This window comes from Geotrypetes seraphini, chromosome 15 (genome assembly GCF_902459505.1).
Source record: "Geotrypetes seraphini chromosome 15, aGeoSer1.1, whole genome shotgun sequence".
Taxonomy (NCBI): Eukaryota; Metazoa; Chordata; class Amphibia; order Gymnophiona; family Dermophiidae; genus Geotrypetes; species Geotrypetes seraphini.
The window spans coordinates 37325176-37352560 of NC_047098.1; the positions used below are offsets into that span (position 1 = coordinate 37325176).

At 41.0% G+C, this 27385-nt stretch overlaps 1 protein-coding gene across 12 annotated transcripts in view; it reads right to left on the reverse strand.

Annotated features, from left to right (window-relative positions):
• Nucleotides 1-27385, reverse strand: part of NCOR1 (nuclear receptor corepressor 1) — a 509406-nt gene that overhangs the window by 356107 nt on the left and 125914 nt on the right. For all 12 annotated transcript variants that reach the window (XM_033922034.1, XM_033922033.1, XM_033922035.1 and 9 more), the window contains 2 exons: nucleotides 23976-24042; nucleotides 7894-8066 (listed from right to left, as the gene is read on the reverse strand). In XM_033922034.1, coding sequence (XP_033777925.1) covers nucleotides 7894-8066; nucleotides 23976-24042 — 240 coding nt within the window. The remainder of the gene's footprint in view (nucleotides 1-7893; nucleotides 8067-23975; nucleotides 24043-27385) is intronic.

Consider the following 27385-nt stretch of genomic DNA (forward strand, 5'->3'; position numbering starts at 1 on the left):
AGATAGCCTCCGCAAAATCGAAGTCCGAGGCCTGTATAATGGCAACAGGCCCCGCCGGGGCAAAAACGAAAGAAACAATAAAAATCAAAGTTTTTTTTTTTTTTTTTTTTTTGTAATTGAAAGAAAAAGGAAACCCGGAGGTAGAGGAAGAAAAAAATATAACAAAAGCGCGAGCGGGAAGGCAAAAAGTGATTTCAACGGCCGTTGAAAAAATACACGCGTCTTCTTCGCTCCGCGGAAACGAAGAAACTGGGGACCACGCACTCCTCCGTCGGGCGGGAAGGCACTCGCGCACGCGCGGTGCGGCCAACTAGAAACTTCTAGTTAAAAGGTCCGTACCGAGGGCTCCGTCGGTGACGTCACCCATGTGTTAAGAATATGCTGCCTGCTTGTCCTGGGATAAAAATACTATATGTATATAAATATATACAAATTGAATAGCACCTATTTATTTAATATTTCTATGAGGCGCACTCAAATGAAATGACCCAAGGAGCAGTATGCATACCACACTTGATATGTCTCTCATACATTGTTTCTCTCTCTGGTCCTCAGCGGCACCACCTAGGACTCGAAAAACTCTCACTGTCCAAGGCTTTAAATGTCAGCTCGTTATTGAACCATTATCATTAACTTTTAGTTACTAATTATACTTTTACTAGTCTTTAAGCCCGTTACATTAACGGGTGCTAGAATAGATGTGTCTGTCTGTCTGTCTGTGTTTCTTTATCTCTCTCGCCTTGGCCGCTGTCTGTATCCTTCTGTCTCCCCCCCCCCCCCTGAGCACAGCTGTCTGCCCCCGGACACACCTCCCCCCAAAGCAGCCCCCTTTCCCTCTCCCTAACTGTCTCACCATGGCCCTCTTCTGTCTCCCCCCCCCCCCCCCGAGCAAAGCTGTTTGTCCCCAGCACACCTCTCCCTATCTCTCCATGGCCCCTTCTGTCTCCCCCAGCACACCCCACCCCCCCCCCCAAAGCAGCCCCCTTTCCCTCTCCCTGTCTCTCCATGGCCCCTTCTATCTTCCCCCCAGAGCAAAGCTGTCTGTCCCCAGCACACCTCCCCCCAAAGTAGCCTCCTTTCCCTCTCCTTCTCCATGGCCCCTTCTGTCTCCTCCCAGAGCAAAGCTGGCCTCAGCACACCTCCCCCCCAAAGCAGCCCCCTTTCCCTCTCCTTCTCCATGGCCCCTTCTGTCTCCCCCCAGCACATCCCTCCCCCCAAAGCAGCCCACTTTCCCTTTCCCTCTCCCCCTGGCTCACGGTATTGATCCCCTTCTTACCCTCCCCTCCATCCCCGCGTCTTCTGGCCTGCTCCTCTTCAAAGCAGTCTGCGATCTTGGTGGCCGGCTTTAGCGAACCTAGCAGGCCGCTCTCCAACTCGGTAGCACGTTCCCTCTGACGCGATCCCATGCGTCAGAGGGAGCGTGCTACTGAGGTTGGAGAGCGGCCTGCGAGGTTCTTTAAAGCCAGCCACGATCGCAGGCTGCTCTGATGAGGAGGATCAGCGGCGGCGGCGGCGAATGAGGTGACACGGCGAGGACGCGGGCAGGCAGCGAGTGAGAGGCAGCAGCAAGTGAGGGCGGGCGATGACGCGCCGAGGACAGGGAGAGAGCACAGTCGCGCGCCTTCAGCCCCCGCATGCCCCATGAGGTTAGAATGTTGCCACAGAAGAACACCTCACCGCGCCACACCTCATGAATTTGAGAGCGCATGCGCGCTCTAGCGTTTTATTATTATTGATTTACCTTGCAAAAGATATGTACTAAAAAAGTACTTAGCTCAATGGTCTGCTCTCGGGGATATTACGCCAACATCTTTCACCCCATTGGTTTTTTTCAAGGCTTGCATCCCTAAATGCTTACAGCCAGTTTTCTAGAACACAGCTTCCATCCAGCTTCATTCGATGGAAGCTGTAACTCTGTGAAAGAATGGAGCGTGGCCCATGCAGCTGCCCTATAAATCTTGGGCGGAACTGCCTGGGATTCTGCCCATGAAACCACCACACTTCTGGTGGAATGCGTCTTCAAGGAGATTGGTGGTTCTTTACCACCGCCAATGCACACAAATGAAATAGCCATGTGGATTCATCTAGAAAAAGAAGCCTTAGATGCTGGCTTTCCCAGTCTGGCAGAACTGAAGAACACAAAATGATGCCCCGAAAGAAGAAAAAACATTTGTCACCTCAAGAAAACTGAGAACTCTCTTCACATCCAGTAACTCCAAAACTTTATCCTTTTTCTTTACACCTGCACCTGGCACACAGGCAGTCGAACTTATACGTTTTGGTCCAAAAGAAGGCACAGTGCACCAAGACACACTACCCAAGAAGATATGAAGAGAGGTAAGTCCTTGGATGGAGTCTCCACCTGAAGCCACCAACGCAAGCTTTGACAAGCTTCTGCCATCTAATTCAACAGCATTCAGAGTGAATTTGCCTGCAGAGGCCAGCATAACACATTCTGAAAAAGGCATAAATGAGCCTTCACCCAAGGCACCATTTCTAAGGTCACCACCATCAGCCCCAGTAGCTGCAGGTATTGCTAAATCGTAGGAATTGGCATTACCAGGAACTCTATGATCCGGGTCTTTAGCTTCAGCTTGCGAGACTCCAGAAGAAAAACACGGCCTATAGCCTTATTACAGAGAATCCCCAAGTATTACAGGTATTGGATTGTTACAGGTTACTTTCATAATACATCCCAGGACCCACAGGAACCAGACAACCTATTTCACTGCCTTGTGACCTTTGGTCTTGGATGGGGTCCTGATTAACCAATCCCACCCCTCTCCCTATTTTTAGTCTCTCTTTTTTATTCATTTTCGATTTTTAAGGTTTGACCTCGGCTTTTCAATTTGTTTGTCACAAAGATTCCAGATCATAAATAGTCATAAAAGCAATGCAAATTTTTTTTAGCATATTTGTTTTTTTAGTAGTTTTCCACACTCAGAGGTGCACACGCGATACAATTGAGGCAGAATGTTTCAACAATATTCTTTATATACGCTTTGTGCAACAATGTCATCAATTCGATATTTACACTATTATGCCAGCCATTAAGGTCTTTGCCAATCATGTTCCATCATGTTGACATTTTGTTAATAGTATCTAATGTAACCATTAATGTCAACCTGCGGTTAGTTTACAGAAGCTACTTTTCTTATCTTTTTTATAACCGGGCATTTTTTCATCAGTCCTTTGTATTTACATTATATGCAGCACTCTATGTGAATTGAAACAGATACATGCACCAGCGGATCTTCTTCACATTTACCTTTGTAAGTTCTGATGTGTGGACAACTACAAAACCTTTAAAATGATAGCCCTTCCTTTATTTATTTATCCAGCAGATATCGGAAGTTCACTAAAAGCTGAATTGCAAGCTAAACCAGAGACTGACACCCATTTTGGAAGACTTAAGAGTCTTTCGCTGTTACCATTTGGCTTCCTGAAGAAATTTTGAAACGTGGCACATCGAGGCCAAAGAACTATACATAAAAGATAAGTGCTTTTTAATAACACAATCTTTCAAGTCATGCACATATAAAAGTGTGTTAAGGTGGAAGTTTTGCAATGATTGGGTGGTGAGGTTTTTTGAGGACTTTCTGTCCCCTTTTTCCTCCATGTCTCCGAGCACAATCTATCCACTGATTAAAGTATAAGGAATATGGAGTTTCAAGAGGACTTTTAAAAAGTTACAGCAATTACACTAGCATGTTTTGTTTAGTTTCTTGAATTTTTTCACGCTGTTTGATTATTGAAGTTATTTTCCTCCTGTGTAGTTTTTATTTATTTATCGGCATTTGCTCTCTCACACCGGCAGGTAATTCAAGCAGTCTAATTTCCACTTTTGCATCTCGAGCTCAGTATCCCTTTCTAATTATTTAGGTATAGAAGAGTCCCTATTGATGTTGCTGTCAGTCAAATTGCAGACATACGCACATGCATCCTGGATCTCCATGACACTACATGGTTTTTTTATTGGTTGGTTATCACTTGATTTATATGCCATTCTTCTTGCCAGGTTTCAAACTTTTTTGTATTGTCTGTTATTTAAACCCACGGCATCAGTTTTATTGTTTTCAAATCTTGTTCCCGTGCAGGACATTGTGCTTTTCACATACGGGGTAAGTTCTTGTTCATAACAGTTTATTTTATGGCACTTTGCACTGTGGGGTTTTATATTTGCCAGCATATATCATGTTGTCTTCTTTAAATTTGCAGAATAGACGGCATATAGGACTGCAGCAGCACTTGTCAGTGAGTTTTTTACATTATCAATTTTATACAAGTGGCAGTATAAAAACTATTCACTTTATAACATTATTTTTGGGGGGGAATTTAAATTTTTATTAGTTTTAACGTTTGGCAATTTTACAATTTCAAATGAAAGAAAAATACAATGTAATCACCAGTAAACATAGGATCAAAATATAGGAATTTAAACAAGATATTACAAAGTATAGTTAGTCCACCATTTAAATGAAGGCGGAGCTGATAAGCTGAAAAAAAAATTAAATAGGCAAATGGTAAAAAGGAAAATAAAGATGTAAGTCTGATTGCTCTTAACCCTTTCAGGACCATAAGGATCGTAGGCCAATTTTTGTGGTTTTGATGACATTTTTATGGTAAAAAGGGCTTGCAGATGCCAAAAAATTGATTTTTTTTGTGAAATATCATTTTTTTTTTTTTTTTAAATCAAACTTCTGGCTTATGGACAGTGTGGCAAGTGAATCTTCTCGTCAATCTGGCAACGACGCTAATGAATGAATGTCGGAACCAGTTTGTTTACATAAAGGCAGTATCATATGGAATCTGTACATATCAAATTTAGAACTGTAGACTATCCCAATCAAAATTTATAGGATTTTAAAGTTATGGGACAAATATGTCCCTTGGTCCTGAAAGGGCTATACTTTTCTTTCTTTCTGAGCTAAAGCCAGCCTATTAATGATTAATCAAGAATTTCTTTTAGTAGTTATAAATTTAGGTAACTGCTGTGGATCATGGAAGACATACCTGTCCTCCTTATAAACCAATACACATTTATAGGGAAATCGTAGAATAAAAGTTGCCCTCATCTGGATGACCTGTGGTCTCAAAATAAGAAACTGTTTTCGTCTTTTCTAGGTACAACGAGATACATCTGGAAACATTCTGATAGTATTAGTCAAAAATGAAACATCTTTATATTTAAAAAACAACTTTAACATCCATTCTCTATTAGAATCAATAGCAAACTGTACCAACAATGTTTCGGAAGCTTGAAACTCTATAACATTATTAACTAATTACTGCATATCCATGTTATTAGTTTTTGAAATATGATTTGATTTTATGACAGCTAAGGATAGCATCTCTGGCCACATTTTTTCTGAAGTGGGCTGTCATCATTCTCTGTACTATAGCTCTAGCCTTGAACTCTGTCCTATCTCAATTATATTGTGGATGTACTTTGTAACCCGTTCTGGGCTCCTTTGGGAGGATAGGCTAAATAACTGAATGAATAAATAAATAAACTACATGTGACCTAAAAAATAAAGTTTTTTCATAGACATCAGCAAAATCAAATGTTAAATAGTTGATTTTTATGCCAAGGCTTTTAAGATATGCTGCGCCGATTTAATATAGGTGCCTGATATATTTTTTGAATGATATTTTCCATGCACACAATTACCGGCAAATGATGCTTTGACATTATATCCATTGTTCCTTCGTTATAGACCAACTGCCACACAGCCCTCTGTCATCATTTAGAGCACTTTCCTTTTTTGCACTCGTCTCTCTTTCCTTCCTTTACTTTTCTATTGTATGTTTCTGCAGGAGCCAGTTGCAACACTGTTTTTAAACTGAGAGGTTTGTGTAATTCTTGAGAAGATATTAGACACCATATTACTCTACCAATAGGTATGGTTTTATTTTTATGAGTTTCTTGATTATCTATCATAATGTATGTGTCTCTATGCATTATGCATCCAAAAATTACATTATAAGTTCATTTAATATATTATCTTTATGCTGCCAGTCATTGTATTATACATATGCATTTTTATGCTATAAGTTCATTTATTATATATACTGTGTGATATATATATATCTTTATGTTGCTAGTTCATGTATTATATGTATGCATTTTTATATCATAAATACATTAATTTATATACATTTTCATGCTGCTAGTTTATTATATAAAATGTTCTTAGTTATTTTTATGCTTATTTCTATATGTTTTATGTTTATTTTAAATTTTTCATATAACTAGTTCATTATATGCAATGCTCTTTTGACATATTTAAATAGTATTCCTCTATGGTGCATACATATTTATGAAGCCCTTTTTGGTTATATACGATGCCTTTAATATATTCTATATGATATATTTTACGTAACAAACACATATAAGGGGGAGAGTATGGCACAGTGATTAAAATTACAGCTTCTACACTCTGGGGTTGTGGATTCAAACCCATGTTGCTCTTTGTGACCCTGGGCAAGTCACTTAATTCCCCCATTGCCCCAGGTACATTAGATAGATTGTGAGCCCACCAGGACAGACAAGGAAAAATGCTTGAGTACCTTAATAAACCCATGTAAACCGTTTTGAGCTCTCCTGGGAGAACAATATAGAAAATTGAATAAATAAATAAATAAAATATTCATGGGTTGTATACACAATGCATAGGCTTCTTTTAGTCCAGTTTCTTTGTTTTTATGTATTTTTATTAAAACATTTTTAATTGTTTGAATGTCGTTTAAGTGCAATATTCTACATGTATTTTTATTTGTAATTAATTATTGGTTTATATGCAATTTTTATATGTAAGTTTTATATGCATTCATTTAGACTCCTGAGGCCGAAACACGATCGTGTCGACTCATGATATATCAATAAAAGATATCGAGCACCAGAGTCTTCCTTTGCTGTTGTTTTCTACTTTCCAAGTTTTGGGAAGTAACCATCTCCTGTTTCCTTGGGATCACTTGAATATAAACCAGGGAGTTTATACGCAATTGCCCTGCCTTGCATCCAGCCCTCCTTCCTGCCCAGCTCTGCATCCAGCCTCCAATGCTCACCCACTGCTAGTCTCCCTTAAGCTCTGGTGGTCCAGCGGTGAGCTGGGACAGCAGAGATCCTTGAGAACACAAGGGAGAAGAACCAACCGATTCTGCAGTGAAGGATACTGAAGTAAAACAAAGGAAAACTGCAGAAACCTGTACAATGATATAGGCTAAGTTTATTGTATCAAAAGCGGTTAAAAACGCCTTAAAACCAGGGGACCCTAACAAATCAAAGAATAATAAAAATACGTAAAAGACAAAACTCATATTAATGCATAATGGTGACAGAATATATGTACATCTGTACATATATAATTAATATGTAGACCTAAAGAGGAAGTGCTTATAGACAAAAGCATTTTTAACCACTTTTGATACAATAAACTTAGCCTACATCTTGTATAGGTTTCTGCAGTTTTCCTTTGTTTTGTTTACAGCAGAGATCCTTCCCATATCCTGTCCCAGTCAGCAGTTAACCACCCCACCTCCCGGACCCGTTGCAGGCCTCCTATGGGCCTGCCTTAAGCTCTGGTGGTCTAGCAGTGAACCGGAACAGTAGCGATCCTTCCCACATCCTATCCCAGCCAACTGTTAACCACCCCGCTTCCTTCCCGCCTCCCGAACCCCTCTCCAATATACCTTTTGAACCCTGGTTGTCTAGCAGTGAAGTGGGGCTGGAGTGATTTTTCTTCGCTCTTACCCCGTGCGGAGCCATGATCAGAAATGGCTGCATAAGTTCCCGGGGCAGTCTCATGAGTTCTTAGGTCACATTTTCTACAAAGTGGTCTATTATGTATCTTTGTTTTTATTATTTTTATACAGTGAAAGAAGGGAAACTACCTTTGAAACCGTTCCTGCTGCTCCCTCTGTTTGCGAATTTCAGGGAATTGTTTCTCATAGTATTCTCTAGTTTTGGTTTCCTTGGCCTTCCGGCGAGGATTGTTCTCAATTCTGTCCACTTTCTTCTCCCAGGCTTCCATCAGTTGATCATAACGTTGACAAATTTTCTGCTCCTTGTAAATGTGCAGGTAAAGAATTAGAAGGTAGACTCTTACACTTACTATTCCATCCCATCCTGATAGCTTTTGGTATCTGTCTCTCATATGAAGCAATTATATCCATTAATATGTATTTGACTCACTCACTGGAAATGAACATAAGCCTCTAGAAAAACAGCTTTTCAAACTCTCCATTCTTAATAACCTTGGACAATAAGCCTGCCTTATATTTCCCTAGTGTGGGATACAAATACCCTTTAATATATTACCAATTATGAAACCAAATCTGAAAACTGGGAATTACAGCCATACGTTGATGGCTGAGTGCATGGCTCCTAATGCGAACTTCCTGCAAAAGTTTAATGACTGGATGCAATAATCAAAGAGCATGCAAATTACTGCCAAGCTAAAATGAGTGTGCTGTCAGAAAAAAATAGCATACACCACCACAGTAATCTGCAGTTCATAGCTAAACTGGCCCCCTTTCTGTCACTGTGTAAGCAGTGACTGGCTCATGCACTGACAGTAAGGAGGAGAACTTTTTTTTTTTAAATGCACCCCTTCCTGTCAATGCACACACACTGACAAGGGGGCCATTTTTTTAAAAATGTCATACCAGTTCTGTATCTCTTCTCTTCCCACCTCCCCATCCCAAAATTATCTTGATACCAACCTGATATAAGCAACTTTTCCCCCACCACAGGCTCACAAGTAAGACCTGGTAGACTAGTGGCCACTTCCTTCCTAAGCCTCCCTCCCCAACTTGACTCCCCTGCCACTGTCATAAAAAAATTAATCTGTGGCAGTCTAATGGCTTTGCTGGTAGGCTAACCACTAGAGGTGCATCAGAATTCATTGCTAGGGGTCAGGTACTGCCATTTTGAATAACAGTGATGCTAGAAGCAAGAGGGAGAGGGCATTTTTTTTTTTTTACTTTGAAATGGGAAATGAGGGTCCTAGGGAGGAATCTACTACACTACCCGTGAGTTGGGGGAAGGTAAGATATAACAAGGACATCAGCTAGCCTCTTTTTTTTAAGTTCACATTAAAACATTAAAATCCCAAAACCTGGCTAAATCCTGCTAGCAAGAGATAAAACCTTTTGTCTAGTCTGATCTATTAAAGACAACGAAATAACATTCACCAGTCAGCTACACTAGCTAGTAAATGGCTCATAAAGTTAGTCTTTGTCTGGTGGTCTCTAGCTCATCTATGACATTATCTTCCCACAGTAAAATTTATTTATATCTTGGGGGACGTCACATGACCTGCCTGCGCATGGACGTGTAAGGCTCTCGCTCCCTTCAGCGTCTTACCAAGTCAAACTTAATCTGACCTTTTCATGATTGCCACAATTTCCATATTGCATCAGCAGATAATTTATGATTATGTCATCTAAATTTGACTATGATTATGTCACCTCGGCATCCAAAAGATCCAAGCCAGAACCTGCGATGCCAGAGGTGGCCTCCAACACGCCTCTTCCTCAAGATCCCTTTGATGTCGCTTCATTCGACATGCAGCAACTTAAAAATCTCATGGAACAAAATTTGAAGACTACATCTGATATAAAGGTAGACACTTCCAACATGTCTACTCAATTTCTGCAACTTAACACCCAACTAGAACTTTTGGAAGAGTAAGTGGTGGCACACGATGAGCACCCGACCATTAGACCTTCGAAACCAGGATCACCTTCAGACTGAAATTTAAGATCTTTTGAATAGAATGAGAAGAAAACGTTCAAATCATTGGCATACCTGAGCAATCCGAAGGTACGGACATTATCTCCTTTCTGAAATCTTTTCTCCCCATCTATACTGAACCTGCAGTTTTATCCACCTCTAGAAATTGAGCAGGACCATAGGATTACGTCCAGGCCTAATGCAACCAAAATTGCACCTCGACCGATTAATTTAAAATTCCTCCGATACAATCAAACATTGCAGATTCTGCAAACAGCTAAGTTGAAACCATCTTTAATATATGCTGGTAACAAAATATTCTTTGCTCCAGATCTTTCCAAAAAATGCTTTCCTAGATATGCATCCCAAATTAAAATCAATCAGGGCTCAATATGGACTGTTTTATCCAGCCAGAATGCAGGTCCCCCACAAAAATGCTATGAAGAATTTTGAGGACCCATCTCTCCTGCAGAAATTCTTGAAAGGCTACTCCCAGCCTGTTTGATATGCCCCGTACTTTCTACAGTAGCATACCATTATCTACAGTCTGATTAGATCTATTTAGCCCAACTGAAAAATGCTGATGGGCTATGCCTTGCTCTGCAATACTCGGCATGAGTGCCCTGATGATATAATTTTTCTTTATGTTTTTCCTTCCTCCCTTTGCATCTCATAGCATTGCTGATACACGAATGAGCTTTAAAGCATATCTTCGGTTTACCAACTATGGATAATATGGTTATGCTGCAGATCATCTGCCACCCACTTCAATGTTTACTTTGAACATAACTTCATTAAACGTCAAAGGATTTTCTAGTCCCATCAAATGTAAAAAAATTCTTCTTAATCTGAATAAACTCCACTCTGACATATGTTTCCTTAAGGAATCCCAAATTAACTTTTCCAAAGCTGCTAAACTTACCACTGAAATATTCAAATCAATGCTATACTTCTCCAGCCTCTGGGAAAAAGAATGGAGTGATAACACTCATTCACAAATCCTGCTACTTTCAACTGATTTCTCAACTCTCTGACCTCAAAGCAGATGGCTAAGACTGGAAGGAGCACTGGATATAATAGAGGGTGTGTGTTGTCGTAGCTTAAAGGGCAAAGAAGTTAAAGTAATACTGTATAACTGGATAAGACTTCTCAGTATAAAAATAAGCAAAATATATATCTGGCTTATAAAGTAAGTAAAGTGTTCACATACACTCAGAATTGTGAAATTTGACCAAGAGCATTAGCTCTGCTGACACAGTTGAAAGCTAAGTGGGAACTTCTTTCTCTCTTTTGCCATTGAAAATTAGTTGAGCATTTGAACAGTATGTTCATTTTAAGCTCTTTTTCAAAATAAGTCATACACAGTGATGGGGCGGTGTGTTTGGCTATAGGAGCTAACGCTCTTGGTCAAATTTCACAATTCTGAGTGTATGTGAACACTTTACTTACTTTATAAGCCATATATATATTTTGTTTATTTGTATACTGAGAAGTCTTATCCAGTTATACAGTAAGACTGGAAGGAACCATAATGGATTCTCCCATTATACTTCTCAACATCTATGCTCCTAACTCCAATGACTCATGCGTGGAACAGTCTCCTGGTAGAGGTGGTGGAGACAGAGACTGTGTCTGATTTCAAGAAAGCCTGGAATAGGCACGTGGGATCTCTTAGAGCAGGGGTGTCAAATTCAATCACATAAGGGGCCGAAATCTAAAACATAAGCTAAGTCGCGGACTGAATTTTTTATTAAGATACTTAGGGGTCCTTTTATTAAGGTATGCTAACCGATTTAGAGTGTGCTAAATGTGCACCTTAATAAAAGAACCCCTTAGTCTTAGAAGTATAGGGTTACAACCTCTCCAACCACACGCCAGCTCTGTGATATAAACAAACAAACAAAAAATAATTTTCCTCTCTCTTTTAGGTCCTAGTTCACGCTTGCTGTCTAACACCAGCTCTGGATAGGATACACATTTCAAATCTGACATATTGTAATCACAAAACAGAAAATAAAATTATTTTTTTCTGAAGAATTGTCATACATGGGCGTGGCAAGATGGCGGTAGTGTGAGAACCGCTAGTGAGAGGTTGATTTAAAACCGACGAAGCTGGTGCCTTCCTTTACGGATATTTTACCTCAGATACCTTATCTGCTATGCCGCATTCAAAAAGGAAGAGGGTGATTAGGGCCATTCCTTCGCTGGCCCTATTTTCAACGCCCACCCAGCAGACCGTTGATCGCTTCTTTGCGGTTCAGCCCTCGGTTGCTCCACAAGCTGGAGGAAGTGTCCTGACATCAGGGGAAGACGTGGGAGAACCTCTTCCCCTTACGGGGTTTGAAGCATCTTTAGCCCCTCCGGCTCCATCCAATCCTGCGTGTCCAGCTTCTGTCAGGGCTCAATTGCAGGAGGACTATGATCCCGGAAGGAATTCTATGGGGCTTCCTGGCGAGGGCGATGAGCCACTAATGGCAGGATAGCTGAAGATTTTGACATCTACAGAGAGAGAGAAAATTTACTCCTTTCCCACGGAGGCATTCTTGGGAGACATTTGGTCATTCCTTCAGCGGCTGGAGACTTCGTTGGGCAAAACAACTGAGGAGGTAATTAACATTAATACCAAGTTGGATAATCTTATTAAACTGTTGACTCAATGAAATTGGAATTCTCAACCCAAACTAAACAAATGCAGGATGATATAAGACAGTTTCAAACATTTAAGAATGCAGCTATTAAAGATAACTCTTTCATTTATAGGAAATTAGAACAAATTGAAAACTATAATCGGCGATTGAACCTTCGTATTTTGAATTTTCTACTTTCTCCTGGAACTCCACCTATATTTCCTCTGACAACATTCCTCCAGTAAACAAAATATATTATCTTCCAAATAAAAAGATACCTCAAAAAGAGTTGGATAGCCAAAATGAAGGAGAGAACCAGATTGATTTTGGGAATGTGACTGCGTTTTTGGAACAAACTTTGAATGCAGATACAGAGAGAGCTACTCTTCTAATTTCTTTTGTGTTTGAGCAAGACTTAAATATGGTATTAAGACTATATTTTAAGAATTCTCAAAAATTATTTGGAGAACATCGGATTTGGATGTACCCAGATGTTTCTAAAGTTACTCAAGAGCGAAGAAAGGATTTTCTCTCTGCGTAAAGAGATTCTTAAATTGGGAGCTACGTTTCTTTTAGCTTATCCCTGCAAATGTTTGGTGAGGTATTTGGGAATTAAGTATACCTTTTTTTCTCCAGACCATTTGAGGGAGTTCCTGAAAGTCAAAAAGATCATCAAGGACTGATTAAGTGATGGATTATTAGTTCCGGAACTTGGAGGCTTGGTGATGGCTGCCTAGCAATTGAGCTCCCTCCTTTGAACTTCAATTATTAGACTTAAAGGGTTTCATTAGTGGCCAGATCGGGAGCTCTTTCCAGCAGGGTACCTAACATCATCTACAACCCTTCCCCATTCCAGCAGGGGAGAGAACTACATGAGGAGCAGCGTTGACGGTGTTCGGTACCAACTGCCAGCTCCACTAGTTGGCCAGATCGGGAGCCCTTTCCAGCAGGGCACCTAGCTTCATCTACACCCCTCCCCCGTTCCAGTAGGGGAGTGAACTACAGGAGGAGCAGTGCTGACGGTGCTTGGCATCAACTGCCAGTTTCACTAGTGGCCAGATCGGGAGCCCGTTCCAGCAGGGCATCTAGCATCATCTGCACCCCTCCCCCGTTCCAGCAGGGGAGAGAATTACAAGAGGAGCAGCGCTGACGGTGCTCGGCACCAACTGCCAGTTTCACTAGAGGCCAGATCGGGAGCCCTTTCCAGCAGGGCACCTAGCATCATCTACACCCCTCCCCCGTTCCAGCAGGGGAGAGAACTACAGAAGGGGTAGCGCTGATGGTGCTCGGTACCAATTGCCAGTTTCACTAGTGGCCAGATCAGGAGCCCTCTCCAGCAGGGCACCTAGCATCATCTACTCCCCTCCCCCGTTCCAGCAGGGGAGCGAACTACAAGAGGAGTAGCGCTGACGGTGCTTGGCACCAACTGCCAGTTTCATTAGTGGCCAGATTGGGAGCCCGTTCCAGTAGGGCATCTAGCATCATCTACACCCCTCCCCCGTTCCAGCAGGGGAGTGAATTACAAGAGGAGCAGCACTGACGGTGCTCGGCACCAACTGCCAGTTTTCACTAGTGGCCAGATCGGGAGCCCGTTCCAGCAGTGCACCTAGCATCATCTAGCATCATCTCCCCCGTTCCAGCAGGGGAGAGCCGACAGAGGAGAGCTGCAGTCTGACGCACAAACCAACGTGGCTCCTTTCTGATTAACTCACCGCCCTCCCCCTCCTTGGCTTATCGAGATCCACTAGGGGCCAAATTTTATTATTGTCTATACTCTTGTTTTAGCTCCATATTTTTTATTATTATCCATGCTCTTGTTTTAGATGCCTAAGTTTATTACTGTCTATGCTTTTGTTCAGTGCCAAACTGTATTACTGCCAAAGGTTTTGCCTTTTCTTCCCTACTCTTGGCTATGCACTCAGCCAGCCTAATTAAGTCCCCTGCCCCTTCCTTAGCTAACACTAATCCCCCCCTGCTGCAGACTCTCACACACCAACCATCTGGCCCTAACCCTGCCATGAATCCTTTCTTCTGGTTCCTTCTTCTCCTATTCTGCTCACCTCTCTATTCTTCCCTCTGTCTGATACCCCCCTCCCTCAACCTACTCGACTCACCAAACACCAATAATATTTGCCCTGGCCTCAGAATCCCCACGCTGATACGCACCAGTATTCCCCCTTTCAAGAAAAAACCCCGAAAAGCCAACCTAAACTCACTAAAGCCCCTGCCCCCAGCCAATCTTCCCAATGCTGTCTCTGACTCTCTCACCCCAGTCCCGACTCTTTATTGTAATGCCAGATCAGCATGCAATAAGACCCAAATTTTGAAGGACCTTCTAGACGAGTTCGATCCTGGATTCCTGTGCATCACGGAATCATGGATCGCCAAAGATGATCTTTTTATACAAAACGAACTCCTCCACCATGGTTATCAAGGCCTCTTCTCCCCCAGATCCAACTGAAAAGGAGGCAGACTGGCACTGCTCTACAAATCTTTCTTTGACGTCCAGCTCCTCGAGAAGGGCACTCACGCCGCTCTAGAATATATGCTTGCCTCTGTCAATGATGAACTCCTCACTCACCCATTGGGCATCTTGTTACTATACCGCCCACCTACCCCTTGGAACAATTCCTCCAATCTCGTCTTTGAGGCTATAACAAATGCCTTTCTTAAATTTCAAAGACTACTGATTGTTGGCGATATTAATCTCCACCTTGATGACACCAATAGCAAGGACACGATCGAATTTAACAACTTCCTTACCTCTCTAGGTTTCCCCTCACCTACCTTTTCTCCAACCCACGAAAAAGGACATACATTAGACTTCACCACTTTCCTCGACCTTACTGCCTTCAAAACTTCAATTGATGACACCCGTTGGGAACAAGTCCCTTGGTCTGACCACTTCCTAGGGGCTACTTGCCTCCCCATTTTCATGTCACACCTTGAATCCCCATCCCATTCCTCCCATTCAATAACCTTCCGCAAGAAAATTTTGAATAATCTTTTCTGGTCCAAATTTCTCAACCAACTCTCCTCCAATCCTAAGCCTACAGACCCTGAGTCCTGCTGGTGCAATTGGATCTCCCTCTCCGAATCCATATATCACTCTCTCGCTCCAATATCCACAAAAACCATCTCCTACCCCCGAAAGGCTCCTTGGTATCTACCGCTCCATAGAGAGCTGAAACAGAAATGTCGCACTTTGGAGCGCAAATGGAAAAAATCTAAATCCCCCTCAGATAGACAGACCTGGAGGGTCAATATTAAACGTTACAATTCATTACTAAAAAAAGCCAGGAAGAACTTCTTCGGAGATAAAATCTCCAGATCCAACAACCAGATCAGTGCGTTGTTTAACATTTGGCACTCCTTAACTACAAAAAAGGACCCATCCTTGCTCCCCTCGTCGCTATCAGCAGATGCCCTTGCAAAATTCTTCAATGAAAAGGTTACCACCCTAAGATGCTCCTTCCCGCCTACAGTCTCCTACAACTCCCTAATCTCTACTGACCTCAACCCTTCCCTACTTGTCTCCAATCCCATTCCAGCCGACAGATCCTGGACCGTTTTTGAACTTGTTTCCGAATTGCAAGTCTCCAAACTCTGCCTCAAACTAAAATCTTGCAAGTATATCTTGGACCCTTTCCCCTCCTACCTATTCAAGAATATCTCTACACAGGCCATCGCTTCCCTCACCAAATTTATAAACGCTGCTCTAACATCGGGCCTTTTCTCCTCCGAAATGGGACATATTGCACTAACCCCTCTACTGAAAAAGACCGACCTTGATCCCTCTATTCCCTCCAATTACCGTCCAATAGCAAACATCCCTCTCCTAACCAAGATGTTAGAATCCATCATATCCACTCAACTCTCATCCTACCTAGAAAGATTCTCTATTCTCCTACCCTACCAATTCGGCTTCAGATCCAACTTCAGCACCGAATCCCTATTAGCCTCACTAATCTCTAAGGTACAACAACTTCATTCTCGAAACAAATTTGCTGTACTTCTACAATTCGACCTCTCCGCAGCTTTCGACGTTGTCCATCATGATATCTTAATCTTCCAACTCTCTGAAATAGGCATAAGTTCCACAGTCCTAGACTGGTTCTCGAAATTCCTTCGCTTACGCTCCTACACCGTTAACATAAACGGTACCTCATCCCCTCCCTGGAAGCTGATATGTGGAGTCCCGCAAGGCTCACCCCTCTCTCCTATCCTTTTCAATATTTACATGTCCTCTCTGAAACTTCTTCACCTATCCCCCCTGGAAACTCTCTACACCTATGCCGACGATATCCTCATCCTCCTCGAGATCGATTCGAACCTCACTAATCTCGCTGAGAACATATCCGCATGTATAATGAACCTCTATTCCTGGGCACATTCTGTACAAATGAAATTAAATGAGTCCAAAACAAAATTACTTTGGCTCGGCCCAATGTTAGATCATTTACCCATCTCCATCCCATTATATTCCGGCTCCACTCTTCAGCTTGAGTTTTCAAGCAAAGTCCTTGGCATCATCATAGACTCCTCTCTCTCCTTCAATGACCACCTCAACTTCTTGGTAAAAAAATGCTTCTTTAGTCTTCATATGCTGAGGAAAGTGAGATCGTACTTTCATCATTCTCACTTCACCGTCCTTGTTCAATCCACCATCCTCTCTAGACTGGATTATTGCAACTCCATCTATTTAAGCCTAACTAAAAAAAAACTCCATAGACTTCAGCTAATCCAGAACGCCGCAGCCAAGCTTATTTTCGCAAAAGGCAAGTTCGACCACGTCTCCCCACTCCTGTCCAAACTTCATTGGCTCCCAGTTCACTCCAGAGTCCTCTTTAAATGTGCCTGTTTAGCCTTCAAGATCCTACATGGCATCCTCCCTCCCGTTATCCCACTCTTCTGGAATTCCTCTAGATCCTCCCAAAAACTGAAACTATCATTCCCCACTACAAAAGGTATATCCCGCGTAGGAAAATTAGGAACATCCCTCCCCTTTAGAACCACAGAACTCTGGAATAACCTCAAATCCCCGCTCAGAGTTTCAAGTTTCACACTAGCTTGCCTCACCAATTTGCTTGACTTCTTTGAAGGTGTAAAGAAATATGTAGATAAAGGTGAGCCAGTTGATGTAGTGTATTTAGATTTTCAGAAAGCTTTGACAAAGTTCCTCATGAGAGGCTCCTGAGAAAATTAAAGAGTAATGGGGTAGGTGGCAAAGTTCAGCTGTGGACTAGGAATTGGTTATCAGCTAGAAAACAGAGGGTAGGGTCAAATGGTCATTTTTTTCATTGGAGGATAATAAACAGCGGAGTGTTACAGGGATATGTACTGGGACCGGTGCTATTTAACATTTATAAATGATCTGGAAATTGAACGACGAGTGAGGTGATTAAATTTGCAGATGATATTAAACTGTTCAAAGTTGTTAAAATGCATACAGATTGTGAAAAATTGCAGGCAGACCTTAGGAAATTGGAAGACTGGGCGTCCAAGTGGCAGATGAAATTTAATGTGCACAAATGCAAAGTGATGCACATTGGGAAGAATAATCCAAATCACAGTTACCAGATGCTAAGGTCCACCTTGGAGGTTAGAGCACAAGAAAAAGATCTGGTTGTCATTGTAATAATAATAATAATAGCTTTATTTATATCCCATCATACCTTTCAGTTCAAGATGGTATACAACAAGAACAACAAGAGATGCTGTAAGGACAGTGAGGTTACATCAGTTAGATTTGGGAAGGTGTGGAAGACAGTCGAGTGAACAGGGTGGTAGAAAGAAGGATCAAATGAGAAGAGGTAAGAGATGAGTGGAATAGAAGGATCAGATAAGTTTGTTGAATAAGTGGGTTTTTAGTGATTTTCTGAATGTATGGTATATTGGTGCGTTCAGGATTAGGTCGCTTAAGGTGCTGTTCCAGATGCCTGCTTGAAAGGAGGGGGTCCTGTAGAGGAATCTTTTGAATTTGCATCCTTTGGGAGATTACACTGGCCTCGATAGGTAGCCGGTGAAGTTTCTTGTAGTATAGGGTAATGTGGTTGGATTTTTCCAAGCCAAAGATTAGTCGGCTGGCTGTGTTCTGGATGAGTCTCAATTTCTTGATGTTTTTTTTGTGAGATCCTAGGTAGATTATGTTGCAGTAGTCCAGTGAGCTCAGGACTAGAGAGACTGGACCAACAGTCTGAATGATGTGAAATCAAAGTATGGTTTTAGTGTGCGTAGTTTCCATAATAAATGGAAGCAATTTTTGAATAGGATGTTGGTGTGAGCTTCAAGTGTCAGTTGCTGATCTAGGGAAACGCCTAAGATTTTGATGGTAGGGTTAATTGGGAAGTCCGTTCCATTTAGGTTGATAGCCGATTCTGTTAGTTTGTTTATTGGGGAGGCCATAAATATCTTAGTCTTTTCCAGGTTTAACTTTAGTTTGGAGTTTGTTGACCATTGTTCTACATGGTTAATGATTGATGAGATGAAGTGGCTGGTTTCAGTTGACAGTGTAGAGATGGGGACAATGTCAACCATGTAGATGTATGATTGAAGGTTCAGATTGGAAAGTTCCTGGCCTAAGGAGGACATGTATAGGTTAAATAGGGTGGGGGATAAAGGGGAGCCTTGGGGGATACCATAGGGGTTGGTCCAGATCTGGGAGTAGGTTTGCTCACTGGTGACTTGGTAGGATCGGTTTCTAAGGAAGCCTCTGAACTAGTTGAGTATATGGTCTGAGATACCTATGGCGTCTAGCCATTCAGTAGGATGTCATGGTCCACCAGGTCGAAAGTGCTGCTGAGGTCAAATTGGAGTATTAGTGCGTGTTTCCCTGAGCTGAATAGTTGTGCGATGTGATCAGTGATGGAGGCTAAGGCTGTTTTGGTGCTATGGTGTTAGCAGAATCCTGATTGGTATTCGTGAAGTAATGAGAATTTATCTAGGTAGTTCGTAAGGGCAGCGTTTATTAGCCCTTCCATCACTTTGGTGAAGAGGGGGATGTTGGCTACTTGTCTATAGTTGGATGTTGTTGATATGGGATCTTTGCGATTCTTTACAATGGGCGATATGAGGATGTGGCCAAGATAGATTGGGAATTTGCCGTTTGCCATTGGATGAGAGATCCAGTCGAAGAGCAAGATCTTGAAGGGGTGGGGGCTTCTCTCATGATGGTGCGTGGGCAGTTGTCTAGGCGGCAGAATGTTTGTAGACAATACGAGGAAACTTTCCACACAATATGCGACGGTGGCCAAAAAAGCAAACAAGATGCTAGGAATTATTTAAAAAAGGGATGGTTACCAAGACTAAGAATGTTATAACGCCTCTGTATCACTCCACAGTGTGACCTCACCTGGAGTACTGCATTCAATTCAGGGCTCCTTATCTCAAGAAAGATATAGCGGCACTAGAAAAGGTTCAAAGAAGAGCGACCAAGATGATAAAGGGGATGGAATTCCTCTCGTATGAGGGAAGACTAAAAAGGTTAGAGCTCTTCAGCTGAGGGGAGATATGATTGAAGCCTACAAAATCCTGAGTGGAGTAGAATAGTAGAATGGATACAAGTGGATCAATTTTTCACTCCGTCAAAAATTACAAAGACTAGGGGAAACTCGATGAAGTTACAGTGAAATACTTTTAAAACAATAGGAGGAAATATTTTTTTCACTAAGAGAATAGTTAAGCTCTGGAATGCATTGCCAGAGGTTTTGGTTGTAAGAAGGGTTTGGACAATTTCCTGGAGGAAAAGTCCATTGTCTGTTATTAAGAAAGACATGGGGCAAGACACTGCTTATCCTGGATCAATAGCATGGAATGTTGCTACTCTTTGGGTTTTGGCCAGATACTAGTGACCTGGACTGGCCACCGTGAGAACAGGCTACTGGGCTTGATGGACTGTTGGTCTGACCCAGTAAGACTATTCTTATGTTCTTATGACCCATATCACTATTGAACTTGGACTACAAAATATATGCCAAAATCCTATGTAATAGACTAGAAAAAGTTATTCAGCACTTAATACATTAAGACCAAGATGGTTTCCTAAAAAATAGATATGATTCAGATAACTTGTGAGTATTCCGTCATATGATCCACTCTGCCCGGTCTAGGCCCTATTCAATTCTACTGGTTTCTCTTGACACAGAGAAGGCCTTTGACTGGGTAGAGTGGATCTATTTGTTCAAGACACTTGAGACTTTTGGATTCCCACTGGTATTCCTCAACATGCTACAACTCCTCTACTCTTCTCCCTCTGCTAGAATAGTTACCAATGGCAACATCTCAGACCAATTTACTCTACAACATGGCACTAGACAAGGATGTCCTATATCCCCTCTACTTTTTAATTTAGCCCTAGAACCCCTATTAATGCTATCCGACAGCATCCTAATATCCATGGAGTTCATTTTGGTTCCATTGAATATAAATGTTGGCTTACGCCGATGATGACTTAGAAAACTCTCTAAATAATCTTATTCATATGATTTCTACTTTCTCAAACTTCTCTGGGTACAGAATCAATTGGGACAAAACAGAACTAATAGCACTAATGACAAGTGCCTCCCCTTCTCTATCACATACATCTTCAAAACTCAATATGGAAATAATTTTAATTAAAATTAAAGATGCCATTGCACCCTGGTCTCCCCTCCACCTATCATGGTGGGGCTGACTAGACTCTGTTAAAATGATGGTTGTCCCAAAAATCACTTATCTTCTAAGCATGTATCCCATTTTATTCCCATCCTGCTTTTACAAAAACATGGAAAAAAATTCTTTCTTCATTCTTATGGAATAACAAACCCCATAGAATTTCCCTAAAGAAATTCTAATTTACAAAATCCAGAGGTAGAGTCAACTTCCATGATCTATTACTCTATCACAAAATCTTTTATTTTGAGACAAGGATTGAATGGATAACACCTCATGATCCTGATGAAAGCTCCAGATAGCTCTCTATCAAGCGCCATCTCTTTTATCCAATTCCATTATTCAGAACAAGTGAAATGATACTTCTACAACATCTCAGGAATAATCCTCTGCTCAGACACACACTTGAACAACTAAAATACTTAGACTCTATCCAAAATATCCCTACTTCCAAATCCCTTCGCACTCTTTTATGGAATAACTCGTCAATACTTATTGACAAACAATCTGTATCCTGGCTCAATAATGGTAATCCTTCAACATTTGGGACTTGAGCATCTTTATTGATCCCACCACTAACACATGGAAAACTTCTGCGAAAGATTAGAGTGAATATTCCTTACCCTTCTCCCAATTCTATGCCTGGCTACAGCTGAGAACAGCTATTCACAAAAGTGATGTACCATATTTCTCTTTATATATCACCCCTGATATAATCCCATTATGTTCAACTATATTGTTATCTGGACATGCAGTGTCCACATTCTATAAAGTCCTTAAATCCATGCAATTTCCTAGACTTCGTGGACTGCAACAATCTTGTGAAACTGACTTAAACTCTCCTGTTTCAGATACAGATTGGGACACTGCTGGTTCTCTATCTTCCGAGTGCCCAGATCTGCTTCAACCATGCAGTCCCTTTACTTTTTGGCACATAGAGCCCTATGGACAGCAATTAGATCACATCTAATCAGCAACACGTATTCTAAAGAATGATGGTCCTGTGCAAAATCCCTGGAGAACATCAAACACAATATATGAATGCCCTTTCTCCCAAACATATTAGTTCTTGGTTTGGAAACTTATCTGTAAAACATTTTCTCTCTCTGTTCCCTTTTCTTACAAAATTCTGTTACTGAACAGCGCTTCTCTCAGCATCATTATATTTAATAAGGACTGCTTCTTATTGGATTTTCTTCTTTCCCTTGGTTTGAAATTAATATTATGTTCTTCTTAGAAGGATTTGAGGCAATTATCATATGATAAATGGTGGAATTTGATCTGCTTGACTTATAGATATGAATACTATTATGCTAAGAAAAATAACTCAATAGATAAATATTAGCAAATGGTCTGCACTGAAAGTATATTTATCTGTACTTCATAATGCTGAATAGACTTGTCACTCGTATCTTGTCAAATCTTCTGTAATGGCATTCCCCTTCATTCCCTATTATGTTTACTGAGATTTTACTTATTTTTCTCACATATAGCTGTTCAGTTGTTGTTAAGAATTGTTTGTATTAAAAATTTCAATAAATAAAGGCAAAAAATGTATTTACATATCGCATTAAACAATTTCTTTTTAGCTTTAGCTGGTCAAATAGTCAAGAGTAAGCTGCTCGATTTTTCATAAACAAAAAAAATAAAGGTTAAGACCCCCTTTTTGGAATTTTCTCAGGGTTACCTTAGCTGTAAGAATCTTGCTCCTGCAGATGACGGTCCTGGGCTGACTAGGAGAGCAACATACCCCAAGAAGTTGCTGCTTAAAATTCTTAAAAGGAGCCTCATGCCATATTTTTTATCCCATTTCATTTACTTTATGTATTACTTTGATACCACATGTAAAATTCTCATACCAATAAAGTAATCCAAGTCATTTAATCACCACAGCCATTAGGAAATAGCTGTGGTTGTATATTCATACAAATGTTCCTTAGATTTATTTCTTTATCCTGTCTCCTCTGCTTCCTCTGTCTATGAGGGTCTATATCTGAGCAAATAAAAAAGGCAGCTTAAACAGTTAAACTAGCCCATTTACTCCAAATAAAATCTTCTATTCTCCTCTTATCCACATTAGTTGCGCTGATAAGCATACAGCTAAAGTTGAACAGGAAAGGGCAATGTAGGGTACTGTAGCATGTGATTGCTCACACACAGTTCCAATAAAGTTGATATTGACAGTTTCGTTAACATACAGCAGCAAATTGCCTTAACCAGAAAAGTATGAACTACATATCTGTCAGACTACTCTGTCTTCAAATACTGGAAGATACTGGTGAAAATGTGCTGTAAATCTTCTTTCCATTATTTATTTGAATTTAGCTCACACTAGGAATAGAGGAGTGACCCTGAGGTTGCAAGTTAAATTCCCACTGTAGTTCTGGATAAGTCACATAACACTTCATTGTTCCATGTAAACTGCTTTGATTGGGGAAACCACACAGAAAAAGCAGTATATCAAGTCCCCCCTCCCCCACCTTTTCCTGTAATAGATCAAAGTGAGTTATATTCAGGTATAGGTATTTCTCCAGAAGACTTAAAATCTGTACCTGAGGTACAAACTAAGACCACAAGGAGCATCAGTGGGATTTGATCCCAGGGTTGTCAGTCCAGTGCTCTATCCAGTAGACTAGTCCTCCAATCCCTGTTTTGAAATACATCTCACAGAAAGAAGAGAAAATCAATTGGGAACCTGTGTATCAAAGTCAGTCCTCGAGGGCCGCAATCCAGTCGGGTTTTCAGGATTTCCCCAATGAATATGCATGAGATTTATTAGCATACAATGAAAGAAGTGCATGCAAATAGATCTCATGCATATTATTCATTGGGGAAATCCTGAAAACCCGACTGGATTGTGGCCCTCGAGGAGGGACTTTGACACCCTAAGCACATCCTAAACCCAGGAGATGGCATGATATAGGGTGGAAAAGGGGTTATGAGCACACTCTCAAAACACTTACCCTCTGTTTTCTTGCATGATTTCTTCTCTTAAAAAACAAGATCAACTTCTTCCTCATCACTTGGTTTCTTTAAATAAACAACAACAACAAAATACATAAAATTTACCCTCCCCATTCATGTTCAATAATATCACAAGTTTGGTAAATTACTTTAAAAGGTAAATTAAGAAACATGTCATCTCTTATGGTAGAAAATATACCCTGGCAAATTTTTGGCTTTCTATCCAAAGGTCTCTACAGTTCTGACTGCCATGCATCTTAAGATAATTTGAGTCTTTTTTTCTTTCCTATATTAACCTTCCTTGTCTTACATTAGAACAGCAAGATCATTTAAAAGAAATTATTACTTGTAATGAAATTACCAAGGTTATTACTTCTCTTGCCTCTGCTATATCTCCATGGAATTCCTTTAGAATTTTACAAAGTTTTCTCTGCAAATCTTTCGTCCAAATTGCTACATTATAAGACCTCGTTATTAAATACTGGAGCATTAGGTCATTTTTTAGAAGCTAACATTATTTTAGCTAAACCTAAGAGACCCACAACTAGTGCAAAATTCCATTTCACTTTTAAATGTAGACTTAAGATATATGCAAAATTATTGTGTAACATGTTAGAAAATTCTATGTTAATAGAGATCAAATTGGTTTTATTAAACAAAGATCTGGTTCTATAATGCCGGATTATTTTGTAATATCCTTCATTACACTCATGCACAGGTACAGCTATACGTTGTGGTCTCATTAGATGCTGAAAAAGCCTTTGATAGAGTGGAGATGAGTTATCTTTTTAAAGTTCTTGATATCTTTCTTTTCCCCTCTGAATTTATCAAAATGGTACACTTACTTTATATTAATCCCTTTGCTACAATTATTGCTAATGGTAATATTTTGGCATCTTTTTCATTATTTAGGGATATGCATCAAGGGTGTCCCATTTCCCCTCTTCTTTTCAATCTTGCTTTGGAGCCACTATTAGCAGCAATAAGACACGAGGGCTGTTCAAAAAAAGTATCAGACCTTTATTCATAAAAAATACTCGCATTCAGATACAACAATCTTATACTAATCTCCTTCAAAGTAGTCCCCTTGGGCTGCCACACACTTCTTCCAATGGTTCTGCCACTGGCGGAAGCAGTGCTGGAATGCTTCTTTTGAGATTGCTCACAACTGGTCCATCGCATTCTGCATGATGTCTTCTCTTGACTGAAATATAGTCCCTTTCAGGGGCATTTTCATCTTGGGGAAAAGCCAGAAGTCACAGGGAGCCATGTTGGGAGAGTAGGGAGCCTAAGGAATCACAGGTGTGTTGTGTTTGGCCAGGAAACTCCGTATCAAATGTGAAGAATGGGCAGTGCTTTATCGTAATGGAGCTGCCAATTGCCCACTACTCACAGGTCCAGCCGTTTGCGTCTCAAAGCGTTATGAATGCAATGCAGAACCTCTTGGTACTACCCCTTGGTGATGGTTGTGCCGTGTGGTGCGTACTCGTGATGAGCCATGTCACTGGACTCAAAAAAGACGGTCAGCATGACTTTGACATTGCTGCGGACCTGCCTTAATTTTTCGGCCTCTGGGATGTTGAATGCTTCCATTGTGATGACATCAACTTGGTTTCTGGGTTGTACCCATAAACTCATCGTCAGTGATCACTGTGCTGAGGAAGTTGGGATCACTGTTCACAGTCTCCAGCATGTCCTGTGCGATCTCCAAACGGAGTTGCTTATGCTCGATCGTTAACAGCTTTGGCACGAACTTTGCTGAAATTCTCATGAAGCCAAAGTACTCAGTCAAAATGGAATGAACGTATCCAATGCTGTTGCTCGCCTCGTCTGCAAGTACTCTGATCGTGATTAGACGATCCTGCATCACCCGGGTCCTCACTTGGTCAATGACGATCTCATTTTTGGATGTTGAGAGCCTACCAGAATGTGCTTCACTCTCCACTGATGTGTGGCCGTCTCTGAAGCGGTTGTACCACTCCTTTATCTGTGTGGTGCTCATTGCTTTGTCCCCGAAGACCTGTTGAATCTTGCAGATCATTTCCACTTGAGAATTGCCAAGCTTTACACAAAATTTAATGCAGTAGTAGTGTTCAACTTTTTCTGTCATGTTGTCAAAAATGAAAATTGGACTGTGCTCACTCTTCCTCACTCAACAGCGGTCTGCCGGTGACTGACAGCTTCTGTAGGTGGGAAAAAATTCAAGCATGTGCATTAGGGTCACCTACATACGTGCATTAGGGTCACCTACATATGTGCACCAAACCACGCCTCCCTAGCTTTATTTGTTTACGCAAAAAAAAATTAAGGTCTGATACTTTTTGCTATATCAGGAGTTCGGGTAGGCCAGTTAGAATTTAAGCTTTCAGCATATGCTGATGACATTCTCTTGTATCTTTCTCATCCGACTGTTTTATTACCTGAGCTTGTTATGTCATCAAGCTTTTTTCTATGCTGTCTGGATATAAAATTAATTGGGATATGTTTGAGCTTATGCCACTTAATAGTGTTTGCGTTCTCTTTTCTTTTGCAAATTTTCTTTGTGATGGGTTACTTCACATATTGCTGGTTCTTAGACAAAGATGATAAAATGTCTTCTTGTTCCAATTTAAACTGTATCCAGCATCTAAACAAACCCAATTCTGTAACCGGCATCTGCAACATGGACGTCGGTTACAGAATCAGGTTTATTTTGGGTGGGTGTAGGCCTGATTCTGTATAGGACGCCCGGGACAGGCGTCCTTTACAGAATCCGGAACTCAGTGCGCACTAAATCAGTTAGCGTGCCTTAGTAAAAGGACCCCATAGTATTTAAGGGCAGTTAAAGAGAAAAAAAAACCTCACCACACTTTCTCCCACTTAGATAAACACTGCCATCAATGCTCAATCTCAAAAGGTATAATGCATTTTGTTTAACCATTCGACGAAGGGTGGAATCCCCTCAAACATCGAACACCAAGCTATGATTAATTTAACTACATTGACAATGATGCACCAGTGTCTGCTAGACATGGAGCAAATCTGGCAATGGTTTATTTAGCAATTAAGTCCCTGGATCCTAAGGAATTTGGGTTTTCAACCAGCAGGACAGTAAATATTGAATATCTTTCCAAAAGGATTGAACTTTATAATAAGACCACCAAATATGCCACATTAGCCATATCGTTGCCAACAATAAATGAAACCATATGATTGAACCATATGATTGAACCTAACAGGGTTATCTATCATCTATATATTATTGTAACAGTTTTCTTGTATAATTGTGGCAACTGAGATCTTTATTTGTGAAGTTTCCATATATTTCCAGTCCTGCTCCTCATACTGTGTACCCAACTCTGCCTGGCCCTTGGTTTGTTTTTAGAATAGAGAGGGAGTCCAGATTTTCTTTTAGAAGATCTTTGTAATA